The 26364-nt window shown below is 46.7% G+C and overlaps 2 protein-coding genes across 2 annotated transcripts; one reads left to right on the top strand and one right to left on the bottom strand.

The window, feature by feature from the left end:
• The first annotated feature begins 35 nt into the window (after positions 1–35).
• LOC120515248 lies at positions 36–23833 on the top strand. Its single transcript, XM_039736068.1, has 11 exons — positions 36–364; positions 4852–4885; positions 9986–10110; positions 12409–12490; positions 13163–13328; positions 13425–13489; positions 17381–17457; positions 17543–17643; positions 17725–17804; positions 19855–19959; positions 20049–23833. The coding sequence occupies exons 1-11, from the start codon at positions 278–280 to the stop codon at positions 20150–20152; spliced, it is 1026 nt and encodes a 341-aa protein (XP_039592002.1). The 5' UTR covers positions 36–277; the 3' UTR covers positions 20153–23833.
• On the bottom strand, positions 20254–26364 carry LOC120515250. Its single transcript, XM_039736071.1, has 5 exons — positions 24701–26364; positions 23914–24195; positions 20687–20794; positions 20437–20603; positions 20254–20342 (listed from the first exon to the last, which is right to left on the bottom strand). The coding sequence occupies exons 1-5, from the start codon at positions 24762–24764 to the stop codon at positions 20298–20300; spliced, it is 666 nt and encodes a 221-aa protein (XP_039592005.1). The 5' UTR covers positions 24765–26364; the 3' UTR covers positions 20254–20297.

Raw genomic sequence — 26364 nt, 5'->3', positions numbered from 1 at the left:
GGCGCAGGATGTGTGCGTCATATCCGGACGCTTAACCATGGCAACTTCCAAGAACACTTTTTGTTTCTTTCGTTAACAACCTTATCGTAGCGTCATCACAGGAGCCCCGGGAGACAAAGCCATTGCGCACAAAGCAAAACGATAGTGGAGTTACTCGACCCGGCGACTGCAGACGGAAGTGCTCACGGGGGAGGGGGGAACATGGCGGCGTCCACTTCATTTTTCGCGCTCTTGAAGTAATCGCAGCGGCTTATCATCGCTGACCGTTCGTGAAGAGATGTTTGCGTCCGGCTCCTCGGGGACGTGGGACTTGCAGCTGAAGTCTATAATGTCGGCCACAGACGGCAGTGCGGAGCGGATCCGGGTGAGTACAAAGCGTTCGGCGCCGGCGGTAAACTCCAATAATGAAAGAGGAGACACGGCACATCGCTGAAGGCAGAACCTTTAATGTCGCGTTTGAGCAAATGAAATAAGGTGGCACTGAGTCGTGCAGGAGAAGGACAAGCGCTGGTGTTCGTGTGGAAAGCACTGGCGAAGTTACTGCTGCCGCCGCTAGCGCTTTGCAGACGCGGCCATTGCTGTTGGCGAGCGGGGCCGATTGTTTACATTTACGAGCTTAGCAGACGCGTTTGTCCAAAGCGACTTACAAAACAGGAGGACATAATTGAGTAAGCTTCAGTGTGGGGGGCTGTACAGGAGCAAGTGTGACAAGAGGGGTCGCTGACGAAACTGACCACCAAGAGTGCAGAGCTGAGAACGAAATGCCAGCAACTTACAATATTTAGGTGATGAAATACAGAGAGACGACATGGGGGTCGTTAAAGGAGAAGGAATTTCGAGTGGAGGTGGGCAGCTCATTCGTCTGGGCGGAGATGTGATGGCAGCAGCAGACACGAGTGCTCGAGGAGGAGCGGAGGGCCTCCCGAGTGTCCTCGCCTGTGTAGCCGCTGTCGGTAGGCGAGCAGCAAGGATTTGAAAGTAAGACAGGAAGCCAGTGTGGTGATTAAAAGGAAGGACAGGCATGTGCCCATCTCGGCTGACTCAACACCAGACGTGCCCTGCATTTGAATCTTGTGCGGCGGCTGGTACTCCAGATGTGACAGGACCAAAGTCTGGACCAGCAATTGTGCTGCGTTCTCGGTCTGATCTTGTAGATGTTGTACAGAGCGAACGAGCAAGCTCAGGAGACCACTGCAACATGGCTTCTCAAGGGTCACTGACCACCGAGGTTACGTACAGACTTGGTGGCTGTTGGCGATAATGTGATAGGCTGAACAGAAATTAGGGGGTCGACTAGATGGATGAGCTGGGATAACAAGGAGGTCCGTGTTTGCCAGGTTGAGCTGAAGATGGTGTGCTCCTTCATCCAGGTTGCTATATAAGTTAGACGTGCAGGATTCTAATTGACAGCGTGTGGCCCTGTGGAGGGAACAACGGGTACGTCTGTGCATCTCCGACATTAACCTGATTTCAGCAATCGTAGCATGGGATGATGGGACCTAATGAGGAAGAGTATGGAGAGGAGAGGACCAGCCCTGCTGCTTGAGGCACCCCTAGTGAACCCTTCACCTCTCTTCCTAGAAAGATGATTCTGTTCATCTGGACATAAGTTTTTTTCTGAAACGTTTCATCACTCATCCAAGTGACTTCCTCTGTCTCTTAGGAAGTCACTTGGATGAGTGTTGAAACGCATCGGGGAAGAAAACATGTCCAGATGAACAGAATCATCTTTCTAGAATTTCCTTACCTGGATTATTGAGCATGCATCGAGACACTTCACCTGTCGTCTTGCCAGAACACACAGGAGGATCTGCCCAAGAGGGAGGACTGCGATCTCCTGAGGGTAATCTTAGTGGTGACGAGGAGGATCTGGTGCTTGAGTGTGTCCAAGTGTTTTGATTTGGGAAAATGGTTCAAGGGATTAGAACATAAGTAGGCAAAGAATCAGAGAGAAGAGGTCCGTTACTTAAATAAAATTTACTTATTCAATTATAACATATAAATACATATGAATGGGTTATAGAAATAAATATATATGCTTAAAGAGACAAACTTATACTTACAGTAACATACATACATACAGTAACATACATCAAAAGACCCAGAGCCATCATCCTAGACCAGTAGACTGAGGGAGCCCGCATGTCAGTCTCGTCAGAGGATCAACCCATGTGCCTTTTATCAGATAAGACCGGGCGGTTGCGCCTTTCCCCACGGTTGAGCATCCAAAGAAACTGAGGGCGGAACCTTCCCTTATATACTAATTAGATGTCCTTGCCCAAAAGCGGCCTACGTGGAAGCAGTGTATGCAGAAGTGATCAGTTTCTCACACCCCCTCCTTCCACGGGACACGGCGCTATGTTTTTCTTCTACTCGGCCTTGAGACTAGTGCTTGATACCAGAAGACACAGTAATATGCTTACATGTGAAAAAAGCTTCTCGAAGTGAAAAACAACTCCTTACATAGCCATGGCTGTATCTTTAGAACATTCCCGGCTGTTTCTCCCAAAACATTATTAATGCAGCTGGGTTTCGCGCTGAGCGACCAACGCCCATCTGCTCTCTTGATCCCCCCCCTCTCTTTAGAAAAATCCTTCCATTACACCAAGGCAGGGAGGTATGACATGCCAACAGTGTGTGGAGTGGCTCCTCTTAAGGTCTGACGGATTAGGGTCAAGTGGCCTGATCTCTGCTCTGGTGGTACTAGTGCCAGGGTAGTAGCTTTTAAAAATGCAGGAACGCTGATGTGGAATCTGAAGTGCAGACGAGTAGCTGAACACGTTGGATGCTTGAGACTTTGACTCTCAGAGAGATGATGATATTCAAGAAGAGTTGGTGTGATTTCTCGTTCTTCCTTTTCTTTTTTTAACACGCACAAGTTCTGTTTTTAAATGTTCTTACTTCCCACTCCGCCACATGTCCAGGGTTTGGTCATTTGCACTCCCTCTTTTTCGATACTGAGAAGCTTGTCCGTGTTTTTATCACACCCTGCATTGACTTTGAGCTCTCGACCGGTGGACGTCCTGTCAGAATTGATGTCTTAGCTCTTGGCAGGTGATTCACAACTCCACATCGGGCCTTCGCCGTGCCTCCGAGGACTGGGCCGTGATTGGTGCTGGCGGGCGTAATGAAGGACGTGCTGACGTCAAGTCGGCAAACGACAGAGGCAGCTGAGAGGTTTTGTGTGAGAGTTCATTAAAAATACATTTGGCTCCTATAAACGTGTGATTTCTTTACCACTAAGGAACCGTGCAGGAGTTTTTAAAGCTTTTTTCCCCCTTTAAAATGATTTTTTGTGCTTTTTTTAAATTTTGTCCACACAGGAGCAGAAGTAGCTGGGTGTTTGGGGGTCTGCTTGGAAAAGTTACTTATTATGTGAACTTGTTTTTGTTATTTCTATTTGAATTAGCGTTGAAGAGGCACAGCAGTAACTGATTGACATTTGTAAGTAAATAACCGCATCATAACCGTGAGTTCGTAGTTTAAAACGAAAGAAGACGCGGCCTGCGGCAAAAAAGGTGAAGGCTCAGCGGCGCGCAGGTCAGTGGCCAGCGTTAAGACCCCCGGTCAGGCGCAAGGGGCTGTAGGAGCAGATAAGAAACTACCGAGCAGTGAATATTCACTCAACAAGTTGTATTTATATATTTATTTATTTTAGTTCTTAGTGGTCTGGAAGTAGAGACAGTGCAGGATTTACGTATAAGCTACACAAGCTATAGGTTAGGGCCCCCAAAACAAATTGTCCGAGTGAGCAATTGTCATATATACTTATAAAGGGCCCCATGTCTCAAATAGCTCAGGGCCTTATCAAGTCTAAATCCGGCACTGAGTAGAGACGTTTAGGTGGGCGACAGCCTAAGGGTTCAGTGATATGGGGGGAATACAAACAGTTAACAAAGGAATAAGAGAAACGCAAAGTTAGGAGAAGAGACGGAGAAAAGTAACATTAACGTAACAGGAGGACAAGCAGCAGGCAGTCGAGAGGTGGAAGATCTCAGGGACCTGGGGGGCCAGAAGGTGTCAAATAAGTAGAGATAGGTGGGTCACAAGGTGTAAGGTAAAGGGTGCACACTGGCCGGGGCCGTCAAACCATTATCAGGTCCTTGCAGAGCTGGACGGTGTCTCTGATGGTTCTGAGGTGGTAGGCAGGGATGAGGAGCCCCACCTTAAAACCAGCTCCCAGAAAGAGAGAGGTGGTGATAGTGGGGGTCTCGGTCTTTAGGGGGATTAAAGTGCAGGTGTGCTCCAGAGACAGAGAGAGAGGGTCTCACACATTTGAGATGTGGACTTGCAGGCCCATTCCAAGTTCATTGTGGACCGAGAGAATTGCTAATGAAGAGGTTCTTCATAAATTGAGAGAGAGCTTGGAGGTGAGAAATGCTAAAGGAAGAAAACAAATACTTTGGACACGTAGGCAAAAATAATACAAGATATTGCATTATAGAAGGAAAGATTTAACAAAAATATGCAAGAGGAAGGAGAAGAAACTACTGGAGTAACACAAGGACCTGGACAGGACTTGACAGTACGCCACTGAGGCACTCGGCGAGAGAGCGGTGGAAATACGCCATGCAGTTAACAGGCCTCAGTCCCTGAGAAGACGCCAACACACAGACGGACTCCGAGTCTCGTATTCTAACTCAGAACTTTGGTTCTTGTGTTTATCGTTCATATTGTGTCTAGTGATTGATTTGAGTTTGTGTCTTTCTCTGTGCTTTTCTTCCTCTTGTACCCTTTTGTATATCTGTGGAACATAACGAGGTTGGGAAAGGTGCAATGTGAATGACATTATTATTATTATTATTAGATTTTCAGCGCCAAGTCTAATAGTTTTATTTCTCCCTTTTACAGGAGAGACTTATCTCAACAGGAAGTGCACCGAAAGGTAAGAGGGGCAGCTGTGACCTTCCCACACACCACAGTCACAGTCTTTATTAAATGTTTGTTCAATTTTGATCTACACTAGAGGGGATTCTGTTCATAATGCTTACATGGCTGGAGGACACTGTGGCCCTGAAGGTCATTTAGAAGGAACTGTTTTGGAATATTGAGTCGGCAGATGGCCTGAGTAAGGTGCGAACCAAAACTTGTGTTGGTGTAGAAATTGAAAAACACAAAACTATTTGCTGGTCGTATTTCCTTTTAGTCAAAATTAACAGATGAGAAGTTCCTGTTTCATCTACACATGGGGACGTATTTTAGCAGGGTCCTATGGAATCACCTTTTAATGAAACGGCACACTAGCATAAATGAACCTTACCTTGCAGTTCCATTCATCAGGTAGGAGCCCAGATCCTCCATGACGCTGACACTCCAGAGTTGTCTACTAGTCTGAGATGAAGGTGAACTTCACTTTTACAAAAAGAAAGAGACCCCCTTTTAAGGGCTCATTGTGTCTGAGGAGACACCTGCTCTTCTGCCCAGATTTGTAGGGCTGAGTTTACAACAGAAGAGTCAAATGTGGGCGTCACGTGTCTCGTCCCTGCCAGGCCAAACATTTATTAAATCGGAAACATCGTTGTTAATTTTTAAAAATGGAACCTGTTAACAACCAGTGCCATTCACCAATAACGTGTTTCTACAGGAAAGACTGTTACTAGCGGTTAGTTAACCTGTATAAGATTCACAGTAAATACGTCACGTCCATTAGAACTGCCTACACTATACAGACAAACGTTTACTCGGCTGTCGCTATGATGAGAACGCGGTGCTCTTGGCTGTCTGTGCCTTCATCAACTACAACAGATTTTCTTACCACAAATCTTTTGAAGAACGCCATCCATATGTTGTTCAAAGACACAGGGCCAATGACTTTGACTAAGATGGCTCTCATTTGCTGGCATTGCGCCTCCTAGGGCTGCAACTAATGCTTATTTTGGTAGTCGACTAATCGTTCAATTTTTCTTCCCGATTAGTCACGATTGTTTCATGCCTGCGACCTGTGGTTGCACATCTTGTTCTGAGCTCCAGTGCCTGCCTTACCTTATCTGCTCACGTCTGTCCAAGTGTGAACCCTGATGTCTCTGCATTAACGCAATTAAAATAATAATACATTTTATTTATATAGCGCCTTTCCCATGCTCAAGGCACTTACAGAATAATAGAAAGAACGTCACGGTATACAGTATATGGCATTGTACAAACCAAATAAATAAAATAAAGAAGATTACGACAGTGAATTCAGAGAAACAAAGCCTAACAGACAACATAATTGGTGGCCTAACACACACACGGGTGACATGAACATCTTGACAGAGAGGTAAACTGAGAGAAGTTAATAAAGTCAAGTAGAGCTAATGAAGAATAATCAAATTAAAATAACAAGCAGTGAAACATATGAATTTAAAAATAAGCCGATGTTTTTATATTGGTGTGACCATCACAATAAAAAGAAATACATTAAACAATACAAACTAAAGTGCACGGAGTCTTTTTAAACACAAAGTGCATTTAACTTAACCAGGAATGGCCACTGGTGTGTCTTAAAGTCCTAAAGTTTAAATAAAGCTTCAATTGAAATAAAATCAAACAGTAATGTACAGTTTATAAAAGATTCGCTTCATATATTCCTGATTGCAGTGCAGGAATGTGAGCGTTTCGACGTGCTCTGGTGTGAGGAGGCCTCTCTCCTACAATGAGCCAGTGTTCCCAGCTGCTGAGAAGAGACGCTCAGAGGGAGCAGGAATACATAAGAATGATGTTTTAATCATCACACTCTGAAAGAAAAGTGTTGTAGTTTATCACATCATGTACTCTATTATGCCAAAATAAAAAAACAATAATGGACTAAAATATGTAGCAAGCTAATTACTGCCAGCACACCAGAGCCGAGTATATTCAGAAAAGTACATTTGTTGAACGCCACAACCAGCCAGAGTCGGTTTCCAGCACAATTTGGAAGCACGCCGAAGCGGAGTATATTTGGCGATGGACATTCATTGAACTCCACAACCGGCTCAAGTTGTTTCTCAGTGCAATTTGCCAGCACGCGGAGCTGATCGTTCAGTGCCGTATATTCGTTGAGCTGCCAGCTCATGACCACTGCGGGCCCCGGCAGAGCTGCAGCCTCACTGTCTCTGGGCTTGAGCCGCTGCACTAGACGAGCCTGCGATCATCAGCGTTTACCTCTGTGTGTGTGTTTGCGTGCAGCGAGTTCAAGCGCAGTTGGCTCGGTGAGTTACTGAATTTCATCGATGACTTCAGTTGCTTATTGAACATGTAGTAATAGATTGCTGCAGTAGTTTTGGTTTTTTTTTAATAGTTTTTACAGTTCATTTGCAGTCTGTAAAATGATCAGCGTTGCAGTAATTGTGATGCTCTTTGCATGAAAAAAAAACCTGTTCCGTTAAAATTTCACATTTTCTTTGTGAATTGTGACGTTTACTTAAAAAGGTCAGCTAAAAAGTATTTGGCGTCCAGGGGTGCATTAACACCCAAGTACACTCACCTAAAGGATTATTAGGACCACCATACTAATACGGTGTTTGACCCCCTTTCACCTTCAGAACTGCCTTAATTCTACGTGGCATTGATTCAACGAGGTGCTGAAAGCATTCTTTAGAAATGTTGGCCCATATTGATAGGATAGCATCTTGCAGTTGATGGAGATTTGTGGGATGCACATCCAGGGCACGAAGCTCCCGTTCCACCACATCCCAAAGATGCTCTATTGGGTTGAGATCTGGTGACTGTGGGGGCCATTTTAGTACAGTGAACTCATTGTCATGTTCAAGAAACCAATTTGAAATGATTCGAGCTTTGTGACATGGTGCATTATCCTGCTGGAAGTAGCCATCAGAGGATGGGTACATGGTGGTCATGAAGGGATGGACATGGTCAGAAACAATGCTCAGGTAGCCCATGGCATTTAAACGATGCCCAATTGGCACTGAGGGGCCTAAAGTGTGCCAAGAAAACATCCCCCACACCATTACACCACCACCACCAGCCTGCACAGTGGTAACAAGGCATGATGGATCCATGTTCTCATTCTGTTTACGCCAAATTCTGACTCTACCATTTGAATGTCTCAACAGAAATCGAGACTCATCAGACCAGGCAACATTTTTCCAGTCTTCAACTGTCCAATTTTGGTGAGCTCGTGCAAATTGTAGCCTCTTTTTCCTATTTGTAGTGGAGATGAGTGGTACCCGGTGGGGTCTTCTGCTGTTGTAGCCCATCCGCCTCAAGGTTGTGCGTGTTGTGGCTTCACAAATGCTTTGCTGCATACCTCGGTTGTAACGAGTGGTTATTTCAGTCAAAGTTGCTCTTCTATCAGCTTGAATCAGTCGGCCCATTCATTCTCCTCTGACCTCTAGCATCAACAAGACATTTTCGCCCACAGGACTGCCGCATACTGGATGTTTTTCCCTTTTCACACCATTCTTTGTAAACCCTAGAAATGGTTGTGCGCGAAAATCCCAGTAACTGAGCAGATTGTGAAATACTCGGACCGGCCCGTCTGGCACCAACAACCATGCCACGCTCCAAATTGCTTAAATCTGATATTCAGTTTGGAGTTCAGGAGATTGTCTTGACCAGGACCACACCCTAAATGCATTGAAGCAACTGCCATGTGATTGGATGATTAGATAATTGCGTTAATGAGAAATTGAACAGGTGTTCCTAATAATCCTTTAGGTGAGTGTATGTGTGGGTTTAAGGGTTAACGATCATTGTCGAAACCATGATATACACATTATAGCACAAACATCAACGTTAACACGTGACACTAACTTTACTTGCCAAAACGTACCTCTCGAGAGACGGCGGCGGCATCACAGCTCCAGGATGCTTGCATTGGTAGGACTGTGTGCGTCTTGACAAACGACGATACTGCCCCCCCGACGTTCATGTAGTGCATTGCAGTTACAAAAACCAATGTGGATCTTTGTGACTGGAGCCTCTATTGAAGGTTCTGTTTATGACGCATCAACAATAAAAAAAAAAAAATCTGCGTCATCGATTACGTCGACTGGGACACATCTTTGTCATTTTTTCAAGTGGTATGTCTGACTCACGTGGGCACAAACTGGTGTCTTGCATCTGACGCTTTTGTGGTTTCCTCTGTTGTTACCTGAAGGGGTACACTTTCTGATCTTAATGTCGTCTTGTTCTTGAGATGGGTTTTAGATTTGACGTGGTCATTGCGACAATCTTTTCTTGTCCAGTCTATGGTACACTGGCAAAACTTGCAGAAAAGATTCATAAAAGTCGCAGAGATATTGCTGTGCCCTCAGTTTTGCAGTTAAGCTCGTGTTTTAGTATTTTTGATGTAGTTAGACTATCTGATATTGCTAGATTTGACATTTCTGTCTTGTGCAGCGAGCTAATTCATGTTCCTTTTAACGAAACGCGCACACAAACAGATAGAAGTGCAACTGATTTCCACAAAGAATTGCGTTTGCTTCAAAAACAATAAACTAGAAAACAGTATCTGAGTGATAGAACTACAGAGTATTCAATCGTTTAATTTATTGGGAAGTTTTGCAACGGTCACCCCTTCAGTCCCTAAATTCCTCACATTTCCATTTTTAAATCTAATATCCGTTTTTAAGTGTTAATTCCGTGATTCCGTCCGTGTTTTCCGCATCATAGAAATCATAGGGCCCTGTTTTAGCTTACTGCTCAAGACCTCAGAAATGACCAGAAGAGAATTATGATGAAGCTGAAATTTGCCTGACAGTATTGACTCCAAGAGTCCCCAAATCACTAACCTATCACTGTCACACCTAAATGGGAGTCGTGGCAGGCCGGAGCCTTTACTGGTAGCATCAAGCACAAGGAACGACTGATGTGGACAAAGCGCCATCAGAGGGTGTACACAAACACATGGGGCCACTTTACGATTGCCACAATGTGCCTCTGTTCTTTGGCAGAGCCGTCTTACATGACCAGGACCCCTGAGTATGGCGTGTGGACTAACTGTGTATTTCTATAATTTTGTCTTGATTTCAAAATTGCTTTCTTTTTTTCTTTTTGGTAGACCCTATCCTTGGTGGAATAAACCGAAGAGAGTTGACTCCTGAAGTGTCCTTGCCAAGCCTTGTCCACCCCCCACTTTGGAGTTCCACTGGGGACAAAGGAGTTTTGTCTGAGACCCCATCCAGGGTATTCCTGAAGTGTCTCTCTTGATTAAATGTTAGGTTTCTTATTCTTCATGGACTGGACACAAGGTGACCTAAGTGAGCCTTAGTGCAGCTGGTGATAGGCAGGCTGGCTGGCTGGCTGGCTGGTGTAGTGAACTAAGAAAGCTAATGACGGGCATAACGCATCTGTCTGACATTACATGTTCACAATTCTGTTGCTTTAAATCAATGATTAGTCTTGTTGGGGGTCATTTTTTGAGTAGCACACTAGGAACGAGTGGCAGTACAAACACATGTGTGATTAACCCCACTGACCAGTAAGGCATGTTGTCAAAAGGCTGACCAGTTTCAGATTCGGCCTCTTGAATGCTTGTTATTTGAAGTGAGGATTGGATAAAGTGAATTGTCACTGTGACAGATTGAGTGCCAGACCTTTGTTCAAAACTCAAATACACACACACACCCACCTGCCTTCTGTTGGATTGTCAAGGCTGAGCAGCCATTTTGCCAACCTCAGACTTTATAAGTACCTTCACCAGTTACAGTGCTGGGGTTTTCCTCTTTCCTGTTGTTAAGTTAAAGCCGTTGCAAAATGGAATGACCAGGCCTAAAAAATATACAAAAACCAGACTCCTAGAAGGAGGCCTTACCCCAGGCAGCCTGGCCCCAACCTCAATAGGCAGGCTTTTAAAATTACAAAATAGTTCAGAATGCACTTTAAGGGAGAGGGAAACCGTAAACTAGTGGATTAAAAGGACAAAGGCACAACAGTGTGCTTAATATGAAACGATTTTATTACATGAACAAAAGAAAAGGGGAAAGCCAAGAAGAAAAAAACAAAGTGAAATTGATGCTGAAAGTGTTTGCCTGAAAAGATAATCCAAGAGTATCAAGAAGTCTTTAATTCAGAATTCAGGACTACGAAATCTTAAAAAAAAATTAACAATTATCAGAAAAATAAATCTGTACAGAAATGATCAGTCAAACCCTCAAAGTGAACGCTGAGGGACTTGCACATTAAATTGAACTACGAAAGGCAGTTGGGACGCGTCCATCAGCAGTGAGGTAATGGTGGCTCCCATCCTCAGGACACAAGGAGCATAAGCAGAGTTCATAAACACAGAAACGTAACGATGTTCATTCACCAAACTTCCATGAAAACCGTTCATTAAAAAGAGAATAACAAACACAATCCTGGCTGAAGCAGACCACCGGGCACCGAGTGGCAGCAGCATTACAGGTTTTGTTACCCCTTTTCAAAGCCTAAGTAATTTACTGCAAACGGTCATTTTATATCTGTGCACACAAACTGCACGGCCGTTTATACCTTTAGTTGTATTTTACTGGTAAGAATACTCTAAAGCTCTCTAAAGAACGGGCACAGTTCATAAATTATTAAATGATGTATCAAGTATTAGAACACAAACCTGATGGCACTCATGATGACGGAGTACAGTGGTACTGTCGGTGGTATGCGTCCTTAATCCGCTCCTGATCCTTTGACTTCTACCAAACAAGTTTTTCCCATAAGAAATAAAGGATAAATGATTAACCTGTTCCCAAGAAAAAAAATCCTTTTGTTATTGGCATATTATACATTGATGGGGTTGTATAAAATAATTAAAACACTGCTTAATACTAAAATACATAAATACAAAAGCAATTAGATGAAATAAATGAAAATTTAACCTCACTTTAATTTTTAATAACGTCTTTGTTTTTCACAATCGTAGATACCGTCGTTCTCAGCATACGGTATGCAGCAGCCAAGTCCCAGATACGCATGCCACCTTCATACTTTTTAATTCAATCAATTCAAATTTACTCGAAAAAACACAAAATCACGTGAAAATTCACAGAGTATAGCGCAGGTTGTTCACTGAATGCTAGCAACTGGCGTACCGACACTCGTGGGCAGTCGTGGCTTTGTCTCGAGAGAGGCACACTTGGGTAGCGCGCGGTGTTCTAACATTCCAAACGAAGGTCGTATACCAAGTTGAACTTCTTCCAAAGCGGACGTTTACCGAGGTACAACTGTATTTGCAGAAACAGAGGCACACTCTTCTGTATAATAAGCCCTTAGTCTCAGTGGAGCTTCTCATTTCAGTTCATCCCCTCGGTTTTTAATTCTTGACCTGGTGGTCCTGCTTTGATTTCCTTTTACCCAGAAGTTACAGTTGTTTAGCGGCAGCAGTCAGACACACACTAACTCTTGTTTTTTTTTTTTTATTTTGAGCTTTGCCTGGCCAGATTTTTATTGTTTTCTCTTCCCCACTTTGGCACAAATTGTAATAAATGTTATGCGGTCTTCTTAACGCAGGCTGTCGACGTTCTCTCTCACACGGTGTGGCGGTTGGAAAAGGACAGCGAGCGACAGCAGCAGCGCATTCAGTCCCTTGAAGGTGAGTGTGTAGCGTTGGTGTTGACCCTCAGCCAAGGCCTTCTCATTTGGCAAAACCCCATTTCATGCAACAGACCTGCACACCAACTGGGCTGGTAACCTAAACAGAGCAAATCTCCTTGCTGGTGGATTTGAAGTCTGCCCTGGACAGCCTGGCCGACCCCTGTACTGGTGTTCTGTCATTGAGCTGCACAGAACTTCTTCTTAATGCTTGATAATGAATGGTGTGCAGCGAGTGCAGATTTAAAAATGGGTTCTGTATAGACTTAAACACACAGTCCATTTCTAAAGTTTCCTGCCCTGCTGCAAGGTAACAAGGTGACGGCGATCCGTTCATCTCCGGGCCACAGTGATGTGTGTTTTTGTAGTCACCTACATGCACTGCTTGTTTCTATTAAAAATGAAGGATACTAGAGTTATAAAGATGAGGACTTCTGCTAAAACTGTACACACATCAGCTTCAGCTTCTATAGGGTAGACCACAGTAGCACGAGTTCTCTGCACACTTGTCCCCATGTAGGTGTAGCCATTTTTCACTTTTGCATTAAGCTAATAAAATGCAGCTGTTTATCCTCGGCTGTCTACTGAGTGACGTGGCTTGTGATGGCTTCCATCTTTTTGACTCCCTTCACACTACATGTTGTTTAAAGACTTCTTCCACACTGCTTTCCAGATGAAATCCGCCGGCTGCGCCATCTTGATTCAGGCAGGAGGGACTCGAGGGACCTGCTAGAGCGCAGAGTAGAGGACTGGAGGAAAGACGTGTCCACCGAACTGTACAGTCTGAAGGAGGAGCTAAGGAGACAGGCAGACCGAGGTCAATACGATGGCCGAGACCGGTAAGGCAGTGACTGGGGGGTGTCAGATACTGGGGAGGGGGGGGTGTGGGGTCAGCCCATCCTACTAAGCACTCTTATTGCTCCTTGTTGTGCCAGGTATCTTCTGAGAGAAGAATCGGAGACCCTGCAAAGAGAGGCAGCAAACATGAAGCAGAAGATTAGTAAGTGGCTTATTAACTGTTATTAAAATTGACGGAAATCTCAATCAGACCGATGCGAAGTCCAGAGTCAGTTAGCGGAACGGCAGGTGAAGTGCAGTATAACTGGACTCAAAATGGAGGGTCTAATTAACACTTTGGACTAGGCACGTGCTGGTGGGCCGCAGATGCTTTTCTAGCTACTAGCCAAACAGTACTTGGGGTGGGTACAGAGTAATGCCAGTGGAGTGGTACTGGTAGGGTCAATTGCTTCTTTGTATTTGTAAAGTGTGCTTTTGCATTTACTCAAACAGTGCATTAGTTACGAGTATCGTTTCACTACTAGCTCCAGCTTAGACAATATGCAGACTTTATATTTAAAAACTGAGGTCTTTTATTTCTGAAGTAGTTTACTGTAAATAGCAGCCTACAAATAACAAGATACAAAGTGTAACTACTTATAAAAACAAAAATAACAAAAGTACAATCAGAAAGTTAAAAAAATAAAGAAAGAAATCGCATGAGGATGTTGAGGCCAATGACAAAGAAGAGGGAGGCGTCCATGAAGCACAGCATTGGGTGGGGTGACGGTGTCTTTAGGGTGCTTACAGATTGTAATTGTCCTAAGTGCCACTTAAAGCCGAGCCACCATATTACCTCTTGTTTCGTTTTCAGTTTGAAACCAAACTGGAGGAGTTCTGTTTGGCTTTGGAATAATATCCACCGTCCATGTTACTCTTTTTATTAATTACTAGGGGGCTCTGCCCCTTGCTCACTTCACTCGCTAGCCACTCCATGCCTCTGCCGCTCGCGTATGTACAGTTTAAATGGATTGTTATTTTCATGGGAATTGTTACACATGGATATCAGACCTAACTGTGTTACATTACAGCGAGTGATTAACCAGTAAAAAAAATAGTAAAACATAAGAAATTGAACAAAAATGATGTTTCATGTTGCGTTTAAGGTATTCATTGTCTTATACGTTTTTGTTCTGTTTGGCTTTGAAATTAACATGCCAATACTTTTTAAACTTACACTTTTACTGTAAAGCTTAAGTAAAAATAATATTTGGAGTTAACTCTTTGTCTCTCGCATTGAATTTTGATTCCATGTTTGACTTTCATCGTAACAATGCAACGTATAACTGCCCATGAGTGAATATTGTTTCTTTCTCTCTATTAAATAAACTGACTTTTTTGAATGTTAGATAGATACTTTATTAATCCCAAGGGGAAATTCACATACTCCAGCAGCAGCATACTGATATAAAAAGCAATATTAAAAAAAATATTAGAAGTGCAAGGTGGAGAGTGTGAGGCAGATCTAACAGTCTATAATCTTGTAGAATGTTAACGTTTACCCCCCGAGTCACATAGTGTGGGGTCTCCTCAGTCTGTCAGTGGAGCAGGACGGTGACAGCAGTCTGGAGATGATCCTGTTCAGTGGATGCCGTGGATTCTCCATGATTGACAGGAGTCTATTCAGCGCCCATCGCTCTGCCACGGATGTCAAACTGTCCAGCTCCGTGCCTACAATAGAGCCTGCCTTCCTCACCAGTTTGTCCCTCTTCTTTATGCTGCCTCCTCGGCACACCACCAAATAGAAGAGGGCGCTCACCTCAACCGTCTGGTAGAACATCTGCAGCATCTTATTGCAGATGTTGAAGGACACCAACCTTCTAATGAAGTATAGTCGGCTCTGTCCTCTCTTGCACAGACCATCAGTATTGACAGTCCAGTCCAGTTTATCATCCAGCTGCACTCCCAGGTATTTATAGGTCTGCACCCTCTGCACAGTCACCTCTGATGATCACGGGGTCCATGAGGTGCCTGGTCCTCCTAAAATCCACCGCCAGCTCCTTGGTTTTGCTGGTGTTCAGTTGTGGTTTGAGTCGCACCATTTAACAAAGTCCTTGATTAGGTTCCTATACTCCTCCTCCGGCCCACTGTGACGATGTGGGTTCTGGCTCCACGCTCCCATCTGATATTTGGAAGCCCTTGAACCCAACACCGTCGATAATGTTACTGAGTGAGCTAAACAGTGAGACAACATTTGAGCAAGGGGATGGTAAAGATGTGCAAAAGTGCTTTTATTAAAAGAAACAATCAAAACAAAACCGTGTTCCATGTAAAGAAAGTGCTTTGAATTCTTCATTAAATAAATAGTTCAATAAATAAATAATCCATTAAAAGAAAAACGTGGAGGTAAAAACACACACAAAAATAACAATCCTTTTAAAACGAGGTTAAAACGTTCTTATGGAAGCTAAGCCGCAGCGAGAGCGGTGATTATTTATTTAAAAAAAGCTGTGGACCCATAACACCACACCCACTCCTGATGCAGCCCACCATAGCAGTGTCGTCAGCGAACTTTTGCTCGACTTTGGCAGGACTCTGAGTTGTATTGGAAGTCTGAGGTATGTTGGCTGAACAGGACCGGAGAAAGTCCAGTCCCCTGCGGCGCTCCTGTGCTGCTGACCACAATGTCAGACCTGCAGTGTTTGTCCCTGTGATTTAATTGTCTTTGCCAAAGTTATTTTAATACGAATGGCATATCGAGATCTCCTGTGGTGTCTCATGAACGATGGACTACATGACCTTTCTTGTCGCCTGTTAATTTTGCAGGTCAGAGTAATTCGACCAATTTTAGTACAACTAATCTTGTCCCTTTGTAAAGCCCGTCACTCAGACATAAATTACGCACTAACATTACGATTCATCCTTCTTACAACAGTAATTCGGCCAGTCGAAGACCAGACAGTGTTAACGGTTGTAGATATTCTTCATGATATTGTAAGTTGATGTTTTCATCTTCCTCACCATCATCACCAACTGTTTCAGCAGAGCCTATTGATACACATTTAATCAATTTGCCGTGTGACCGATTTTTATGTTAATTTGTTTGACTTCATCGTTTCTCGGTGCTAGGATTGTCCGGGTACTCGTTTCTTCTGATGATAACCCTTCGGGATGAAATTCTTCACTAAGATTTGGACAGAATACGTCATTTTATTGGGAACTTAAAGTGAGGAAAATGTAAAAATTGATAAGAGCTGAGAGTGCAGGAACTGTGATGACAAAAGCATTCACACCAGTGAGAGGGCGTGGTCTGAGAGGAGGGCGGGGTCTGAGAGGAGGGCGGGACTTGAAAACATCTCTTGGCAATCGTCTCGTCTCAAGGCTTTTGTTTTATAATCGAGAGATTTTTATTATTCATATCTAGATTTGCTCAAAGGACAGAATCTAAAGCAAAACCTCTCTGAGGCAGTTTAGTGACCGTGGAGTCCACACACACTCGGCGCACAGCAGGACTCCTCAGTTTACGGCCCCACGAGTCCGACCTTCCACTGCGCTGACTGACTCAAAGCACACAACATACAAGACACGAGACGTTTCACAAGTTCGTTTTTAGCACCCTAACCTGTTAAGTTTTCTATTTAAAGAGTTTAGTGATGCCATTGTGTGTGTTTTTATATCATTTATTAAAGATGTTGCCAACATAATGAGACGAAACTTCCAAAATTAAAAAGGTTCTGTTTCTATTGAAAGGCTACAAGAACAAAGAGAGGAGAATTGAATTTTTATTTATGCAACTGGATACTTCCGATGAGACCTTTCTCAGGCTTTGTGACATAAGCTGTCATTTTCTACCAGTGACACGTTCACCTCCTCGTATTGCCGGGGTCTCCGTTTTGGTTTCCCCCTTTGCACTTTATGTGTGTTTCTGGATTGTTTATACGCCTCATTATGAATGTGCCATCGCTCTGCCAAGGTCTTGTCTGTTTTCCTGCAATTTTGTGCCATCTTTGCTGTGACATCATCACACACTGCACATTGTGTGTGACAATGAGATTCACTTCCAAACCAAACCACTGAAAGCGCATGACACGCCGGTGCCTTACTGTCTTCTCAGGGGGGCTCCAAGAGGACATTGGGAGGCTCACGTCAGACCTGAGGGAGGTCAATGCAACACAAGACAGGAATAGCCAGGTAGGCACAGACCGGGGAGCAGCGCGTCTCCCAGAGCACTAGGGCAGCAGGGGTCCTCTAAACCGCCACTGTCTTGTCATCGCAGATGCTGCAGAAGCTAATCGACAGCTGCCAGTCCCAGTCTCTGGACATCAGTCAGGCCGTCTGCAGCCATCGCACCACCGAGCAGGAGATCAGTCAGATAAGGTAGCGTCGTCGAGTGGGCCTGCCGTCTCGGCTCCATCTGTGCTCTGCTTGACGACTGTTCTGCCTTCCTTTCACTTGCAGGTCATCGATCAAGGATTTGAGGGAGGAAGTGAGAGGGTGGAAGTCGAACCTCTGCAAGAAGGACCCCCTGGAGCCGACTGGTGAGTAAAGCCAATGGGGAAAGCGGGGTGTCCAGTTGAACCAGGAGCCACGTAAATCCTCTTCTGTGGCCTGCCACTGGCTGCATCACAAGGCCAGCACACCTTGGGGCCGAGGGCTTTCTTCTGGTGGTGGCAGACCACACATCCATTTGGCCAGAGAGCTTGCAGAACCCGCTGTGACCCTCGGATGACTTGCCTGCAGAGTTGGGGTCGTTCCTCATTACAAATGGCTAATGACTTGTCTGTCTCAAGTGGTGAAAGCAGTTACCCCCTGACAAGTGACGTTACTCTCTAGAGGATGGCAGCCACGTGGCCTTTCAGTATTTAGTAGCCAGTGAGAGTGAAGGTGAACGACGGGACTGACACTCAGCCATTTCTAGTGTGGTCCAGAAGTCTAAAAAGAACTCTTAATAAAAAAATCTAACATGTCAAGCTGACCGTGTGTCTGTTCAGTGTGCAGGCCTCTCTTTGCCACATTTTGTACGGGGAGGACACCACAGGCGTTTGAGCCTCCATCCCACAGTTAATCTTAAAAATCGTTAAAGCCGTTGGTCGTCTAGCGTTCCTCTGGGCGAGAGCCCTTCCCAGTCAGGTGGGCCGTCGGCCTGCGCTGCCTAATGTGTAACACGAGCGGCGTCCCTGCTGAAAAAGGCCCGTCTCGCTCTCGCTGAGGTAAAGACGGAGTTCATCTACCTGGACATTCTTGTGCGAATGTTGAAGAGATGTGGGGGGCTGCAGATGCTCAGTTTTGCATTTTCACCTCCACATTGTGTAGGGTGGGCTCTGCTCACTCAAAAGTAAAGGTTCACACTTGGGCGCCCACCCCACTAAGTGTGACCAGGGAAATGTGTAATGCGGGCCGTGAGGGTCTAATTGAGTTAGTAACCGTGGGGGGATGACAAGACCCTCGACTGAAGTGCACGTCATGACTTAGCTGAAGTACTCGGATTACGGTAACGTGCTGCTTTATGTTCAGCTACCCTGCGGCTCCAACTTCAAATGGACGACTCCAAAGACCCAGCAGGGACCCTCAGAATGCCGGGGCTGATGGTTGACCGTTGTGCTTCATGATCTTGAAGGGTGAGACATAAAGGAGATGACGGCGTCCAGGCAGTGCTCAGAGGCCATTAGGATAGAAGGCTAACGGAATACGGCCAAAGGAAGCCTGTCTTTAGTGCCTCATGCCAGAGGTGGTGTCTCCCTTTTGCCCGTGTAGCTGTGCCAGGCTTTTATACCCTCGTATCAGTCGTTGATTGCGTTGGTAGCCATACTCTGTGTGCTGACCAGTACAATGTGTGGCTCAGACTCCTTGCACCAGTTTAGCACACCATTTGGCTGTCGTCCCTACAGATTTTATTTTTTCTCCAGCCGTCTGGAGTTTTTTTGTTTTTTCTGTCCCCCCTGGCCATTGAACCTTACTCTTATTCGATGTTAATGTTGATTTATTTTGTTTTATAATTATGTCTTTCATTTTTCTATTCTTTAATATGTAAAGCACTTTGAGCTACTGTTTGTATGAAAATGTGCTCTAGAAATAAATGTTGTTGTTGTTGTCTTCACCTCTACCTGCTTCAGCCTCCTCCTGCCCACCTAGTGCCCTGTCCTGCTTCTGTCTGCCCCAATCTCTAACCTTCTTTAAGGTCCTCTGTTTGTCATGGCATCGCCAGTCTGTTGCCAAGATATCTGGGTTGGCTTGGCGTGAGCATGTTAAAAGTTGGCCATGCTGACCAATCGTGCTGCAGCATTCATCCCTAGTTGTTGTTCATCTCAGGTGCCCACCTTCCACAACGAAGTGGGCAGCACCTGACCTGCATGGTGTGGTAGTCGGGTCACCCACCAATCCAAGGGGGGCTGGGGGGGGTGTAGCATGAAGACCAATAAGTAGTTAGGAAATCAGCCCTGGCACACTGGCAGTGCCACAGCTGACCCACTTGGACATTGGGAAGGGATGGTGCCTGGCACTAGTAGGTTTTTGGGCGCTGGGCTGGCACCCACCATTCCCAGTCATAGACGAGACTCCTAACCTGCAGTGGAAATGATTGTCATTTAGGTGGGCCGCCATCAGAAGTGGACGACTCTGAGCCCGACCTCAGCCTGGGGGACCTCAGCAGCTCTGATGAGCTGTCATCATTGGCAGACGTGGGCCGTGGTGCAGGTAAGCCGTCCTCTGGCCGCTGTGGTGTGGGCTGACCAAGCCCCCCCGACTGCTCTCACGTGTCCTGCCTTCCTCAATTGCCGTTTCAGGGCAGAGAGTGACCGCCACATCAGTGTCTGACCTCGAGGACAGCGAAGTAGAAGAAAAAGGAATCGACAAGGGGGCTGAAGACCTAAACCTGAGTGACCTGTAGCTCTGGGTGGCAGTGCCAGCCTCCCTGGGTGACCGAATGATGCCCGTCATTCCCATCTGTTGGACCCCCTGGTCACATTGACACAAAACAAGGCTTAGAGAGGACTGTGCAGGCTCAGCAGAGCATTCTGGGAAAAAAAGGCCACTCAGTAGGTGCAGCGGGCCAATGGCACGCTCTCCATTGTGTCGTCCTGTAGAGAGAGAGAGAGAGAGAGAGAAAACCTCAGCGGTGCCCCCAACATCTGAAGTCCATCAGAGGACCTGCCACCCTGTATTACTACTGACCATCGGCAGGTCCTGGAGGTGACGAAATGTGGCCTGACTGGCATTGTACCAGGACTTGAAGTACAGGACAGCAGCCACGAGGACCACCATGATGATCATGAAGACAACTGTGGTCACCAGGGGGTCCACTGCGGTTCCTAAAGAGTTCTCTGACTGGCGTGGCACACCTGGATAGAGGAAAATAAGAGACCCTTGAACCATCCACTGAGGGTGGCATCCCTGGTACCAACATAAAAAAGTGAACCCTTACCCATGTCATCACCAATGTTAAGGGTGGGTGCCACATCCTCTGCTGTTGTGCTGGGGGCTGCTGGAGCAGTAGCCAGTGACTGGCCTGGCAGTGCCATTGACCTGTGGGCTGAACACAGACAGAGAGGGGATGGTCAGGGCAGGGACCTGCAAAATGAAATTCTGTGTTGCCACTGGAGAGTCTGAACTCAATGACACCTTACTCGTCTGGCACCTCACATGGGCCCAGGGTGTCACGGGTGGTAAGCTGGCATGGAATGTCTATGTCACACCCCTGTTGTCATCCCCCATCATGCCATTCTGTCCACATCACATACCTGCTGCCAGTCACTTGTGCAGGCCTCACCCTCTGCTGCCCATCATTTAATATTAATAATAAGTTTTATTGTAGGAGTGCCACTCCCGGGCTCACAGCAATTAGACTGGTGTCACTGTAGCAGACACAAGATGGCAGTTGATCACCCTTAATGACCAACATCCACTCAGTCATTTAACGGCAGGTGGGTACACATGGGCTATATAGCGCCTTAGCACCGATCCCCGGCTGTGAGTAGCATCTCGAGGTCCTCGTCTGCTTTCAAGCCACAGACTTGGCACACAGGTGGCAGTTCTTACCCTAAGATTGGTAATGAGTGGCACCTATGAAGGGTGACCAGCTGGACCTCACCAGCCTAACTGGGATGGTCTGAATAGAAGGGCACTGCCATCCCTGCAGTTAATGCCATGTAATTACTGCCTCCTAACAGAATCCACCGATGGCACAACAAGGAAAGCAACTCCAACTGGCACATGGCAGTTAAAAATAAAAACAAGAAAAGGCGGACATCGGGGTCTTGACAAACCCCCCCCTCCCAAAGCCGGCCAATCCCGACATCTGCAATAATTTAAAAAATGACATGTACCCAACAGATGGAAATGGACAAGGCCAGTGTAAATGTGACCACGGTGATGGGTGGGTGGGTGTATATAGTGGGCACCAGCCTCGCCAAGGCTGCCAGGTTGGGGGTTCCTTTAAAAATGTTCATGTGAACTCCTCCGCTGTGACAGCAGAACCCCAAATTCTACATGAAAGCCTGGCACCAGCCACCTGTCTTTGCTCCGCCCACTCATCTTGAAGCTTGTGTGTGATTGGTTCGTGGTGGGAGCAGGAAAACAAAAAGTGTAAACTGAAATAAAATAAAAAACAACGGGAATGAAAAACTAAAACAAAACTATTAAAGCAGCTGAAAAGACCAACCAAGCACACTTCACAGCTGGACTGGCGCAGGGCATAATGTGGGCTGCAGCGCCCCCGAGATGAGTCTGTGTATGAATGTTAGGTGTTCCTGTCTCAAGTCTTCTCTAACCTCCTTTGACCTCAGACACCTCGTCCACCACACTAAGAGAAGAACTTGACAAGTCCTGTAGAAACTGGACGTGCGGGTGCCCTTGAGCCCACTGAAGAGCCCAGTGCAGAAGTGTGAACTACTAAATGCCAGCTGAATGGTTATATACAGTATGACCAGCTGGGCCACCTGCCAAAGACGCGTCGATATCAAAGTAATCAGCGTCTGCAGTGCCCCATCTGTTGGAATGCAGTTCACACTGCATGTAGCAATTGAATGCAATGTAGTTTTCATTCCAACAAATGGTGCATCACAAACACCTAGCACTGCTTTTATAAATCCCATACCAAATGGCCTATGATGGAGACGCAGTCACCTGTCCTTTTATTAAGTTGTTGATGTGTTTGCGGTGCACCATCTGTTGGAATGGATTTTGTAATGCATGTAGTAATAAAATGCACCGCATTTGCCATTTCAGCGGATGGCGCTTCACAAACATTCGTAGTATTAAAATGTGTCACTGCAAGTGTTTGTGATGCGCCATCTGTTAGAATGACAGACACGTATCCTTTTACTACATTATAGTAAGTAGTGCAATGTACAGGAGTGACAGCTGCCATTCAATGTGTCTTCGTACCGTCACTGTGGGTTACCCCTGCGTAATATTGAAGTACAAGCTGCAGTTGTAGAGGGACACGCGCCCCCTGCTGGACACACACTGTATGGCAGTATTTTGCATTTAACGAAGCATTGAAATCATCACTTGGGAGCTCCTTGTCCTCTGTCATTAAAACCCCTCAAGCCTTAAAGTCCATTGTCACGTGTCCTGTTTGTGGGAACAGAAGAAGAAAGACCAAAAAAACGACAAGAATGGCAGAGCACTGCCAGTCCAGGACAGGAACGCCGCGTCCAGCAAACACAGCGGCTTGAGGAACACAACTTGAGGCCGAGTCACTTGTCGCCTCCACAGGGTGATGTGACCTGCCATGGTTCAGGAAATGGGCTTCTTCTCTCAGGCCCATATTTAACAGGCTCTGGTGGGGCTGCAGAAGAGTGAATCGTGTAACGGGGGCAGACGCAGCCCCCTCCTCGACCCCCTGACGTTTGTTTTACTCTTTTTAATTTACGTTGAGAAGTTGCATTCCGAAGTGAGTGCGGTTTGCTCATGGAGTTAAAAGTGGACCCCAAAGCGGTTTCTGGTGGCTCAACAGATGGCAGAGCCCAACGCTGGGGGTGTCAAGCTGGCATCTGGGCTGTGTATTAAAGGTCTTTATGGAAACAAATGGGTCTACGCCTATGAAGAATCTGCAAAGTGGAAGACCAAGTGGACCTTTAGGTGGTGTGCTTTCTGATGTGGCACACTAGCCAGGTGACTGTGGCAAATGAGGACATGCAGATGCCCTCGAAGACTGCTGGCCCAGTCTCAGTCCTGACCACAACCTCATGAGACATCTGTGATGAAACCTCAGGAACGCCACCCACTGCTGCTACCCAGCTAGCCTGGCATGGCTGGAGCAATTTAGCAAAGAGAACTGGGCAAAATAAACCAGGATTGGCCCAACAAGGCCAGTCACCTTAAAAGCCCTGAGTTTGTCGAATTTGATTTTTAATGGTTTGTTATTTTATTTTATTTTTAAATTTGTTTCTGGGCACAACTGCAAAGAGGGTTTGATTTACAGATAAGAATATTCATCAGAATCCATGTTATGCCAAGGTGCTGTACACTCCTGATGCCCAAACCTGCTGGCACACACACTCTCACCTGGGGAATGCCAGGTACTGTAGATCAGCTGGTGTCTCTCAAATATGGTGCCCTGCAGGAATTTCAACAAATGAGCAGATTATGGGCACAGCAAGCCAGTGGTAGGATTTGAACCCCAATGTCCCATCCGTGTATACCTACTTGGACTTGAGGATGGCACGTCTTCATTGGCAGCAGACTGTGTGCCATAAAATCGAGGTGACCAAGTGGTCACTGCTCTCAGACCCGGATCTGTCTGGTCGACCGCTGCGGTGGTCTCAGGTGAGACTGCTGTATGTGGAGGACCCCCCTGCATTACTGGAACTCCAGGTGTCCTGCTCGTCCCCCATGATGGCCCACCTGCTCCGTCTTCAGTCTCTGCTGGGGCGGACCAGATGCCATCTCGGGGATAAAGCGACCCTTTTGGTGCCACCGGCCATAGACCTGCAAGAAAACAAAGCCACCTGAGCAAACTGCGCATGTCTGAAGCGCTTCGGCCGTCGGGTCCCCGCTGCGCGCTCACGCAGTTAATTTAGGTCACTACCGCGTGCCATCAGGCCAAGCCAAGGAGCCGCGAGGTGACAGCGCGTCCCTGGGGAGTCCCGCCGGAGAGCCGCTCCGCTTGGCAGCTGGCATGCGAGGCGCTATACACCCTAAAGCCGTCTGAGCGGCTTAACACCCCGCCGGATAAAAAGGAAGACAAACGGGGGTCCGCGTCGGACTTGGGATGGTGATGGGAATCGGGACGTCGACCGCCCTGGCACCCTCACTCCATTACGCTGTGCGACCCCCCAGAATGCCCCCTTATCCGTCTCGAGCTCTCCTTCTGACACTGGAGTGCCTTCTCTTGGATCAACCAAACGAGGTCTGCGCTAAAAAACGACAGAAACCGCACGGAGGTGACAACCGGCGCGCGCGCCCCTGCCACCCCTAATTCAAGGCTGCTTACCTGAGGCGGCGCGGCACCGCAGCACGAGCGCGAGCAGCACGGGCACGAGAGCAGGCGCGGCCATCCCGAGTGTTCCGTTGTGTCTGACAACAGGCGAGCGGAGCCCGCGGCTAAAGAAAGCGCTGCCACGTGGGAGTGCGGGGGGGCTGGCCGACCACTCCCCTCAGTCCCCCCCCCCCCATGAAATCCTCGAGCAGATGGAATGAGACGAGGAGAGGAGAGGATGCCAGTCACACGCCCACCTCTGAGTGCGGCCATGGTGAGAGGACAGACGGGACTAAAACCGTCGAGCGACACCAGCGGGCATAAGAAGGCGGAAATGTCCTCCGTCTCTATCTGCTCCACTCGGCAAACCTGCTGATGCCAGTTTAGGGCTGTGGGCATCAGGCACCAGTCATGTACATACCCACTTTTAACACACAATGGGAGGAAAACAGAGCACCAACTTCACACAGACAGTGCCACCCTTCATGCCAAGCAGCCTGTCAATACCCCATCCTGGGTGGGACTAAACACTTGGCGAGGAGATGGCAGCCCACCACAGCTTGTCTAAATCTTTTCTCTTCTCTGATCAACTTTCCTCTATTGTGCAAGACCACCACAGTTGGACATCCAGCCTGAGGAGGTTTTACGTTTGTCTTTCCTCCACCACCTTTGGGCCTCATTTCAGTATTTCAAGTGGCAGGGGTCTCAGGTCAGTAGGCACACACAAATGGGATTGGGGGACAGGTGACCTTGGACCCTGATTGTCACCAGGCCTCTCTGAGCTATCCTTTAGCCCAGCTCATGCCCAGTGTTGAGTGGTCCGTCAAAGGCCGCCACATCTGTAACACAACTTAAGCTGAAACAGCACCCCCTGTCAGTCAGAGGTGGCATAGCTTTGAAACATGCGAGTGCCACACGACACACACACGCGTGTGCTGAACCTGAAACGGAATAATAAGATGAGTGGCCAACAAACATCAAGAGAAACACGAGAGACCCCCATTACAGTAAACCGCGGCAGAGTTAAGCGTGGAAACGACAAACGTCTCATTTCAGCAAACTCGACCGAACGGACAAAACCGGCGAAACATGTCATCCCAGCCGGGCCATCTGCAGACCCAAACTGTCGGCCATAAAGTCCAAGAACAAAATCAAAACGGAGTGTGGTGGTCCTCGGTGGTCCGCCTCATGCTGTCAGGTTACTCTGAGTCCCCCCCACCAGATGAGCTGAGATTTGGAGAAATAAAATCCAAGAAAGTTAGCCGAAAACCTGGAGTGCAGTGCTTGGTGGGCCAACACAAGAACACAAAGACCCTTAAATGTCACAGTGAAAGCAGATCAGAGGTCTAAATGACCAACACATCTAAAGCACAAAAGGACGAAGCGGCATAAGCCCCCCGATTCAAAGACACACAAAGACGGGCAACAAAAGTCGTGTCCGACATGTGAAATCTCCAAATGTGTGCTATAGAGCCAAAATGTCCTCAAACGGGACAGAAGGGTGTCACTTGTCACCCTCTGATGGGGGTCTATGGACAGCTAGACCCCCAGTAAAGGGTCAAAAATCAAAAAGACCCTCATGTCTATAAGCACTGACCTTGAAATGGTCTTAATGATCAGTGGTCACCTTGAACCTTCTAGGAGTGACTCTCAGAGGGTGAGGACCACCGGCAAAGAAG

Source organism: Polypterus senegalus, chromosome 14, assembly GCF_016835505.1.
Source record: "Polypterus senegalus isolate Bchr_013 chromosome 14, ASM1683550v1, whole genome shotgun sequence".
Taxonomy (NCBI): domain Eukaryota; kingdom Metazoa; phylum Chordata; class Cladistia; order Polypteriformes; family Polypteridae; genus Polypterus; species Polypterus senegalus.
Note: the sequence above shows the minus strand (reverse complement) of the source record. Positions and strands in the feature narration are given on the sequence as shown.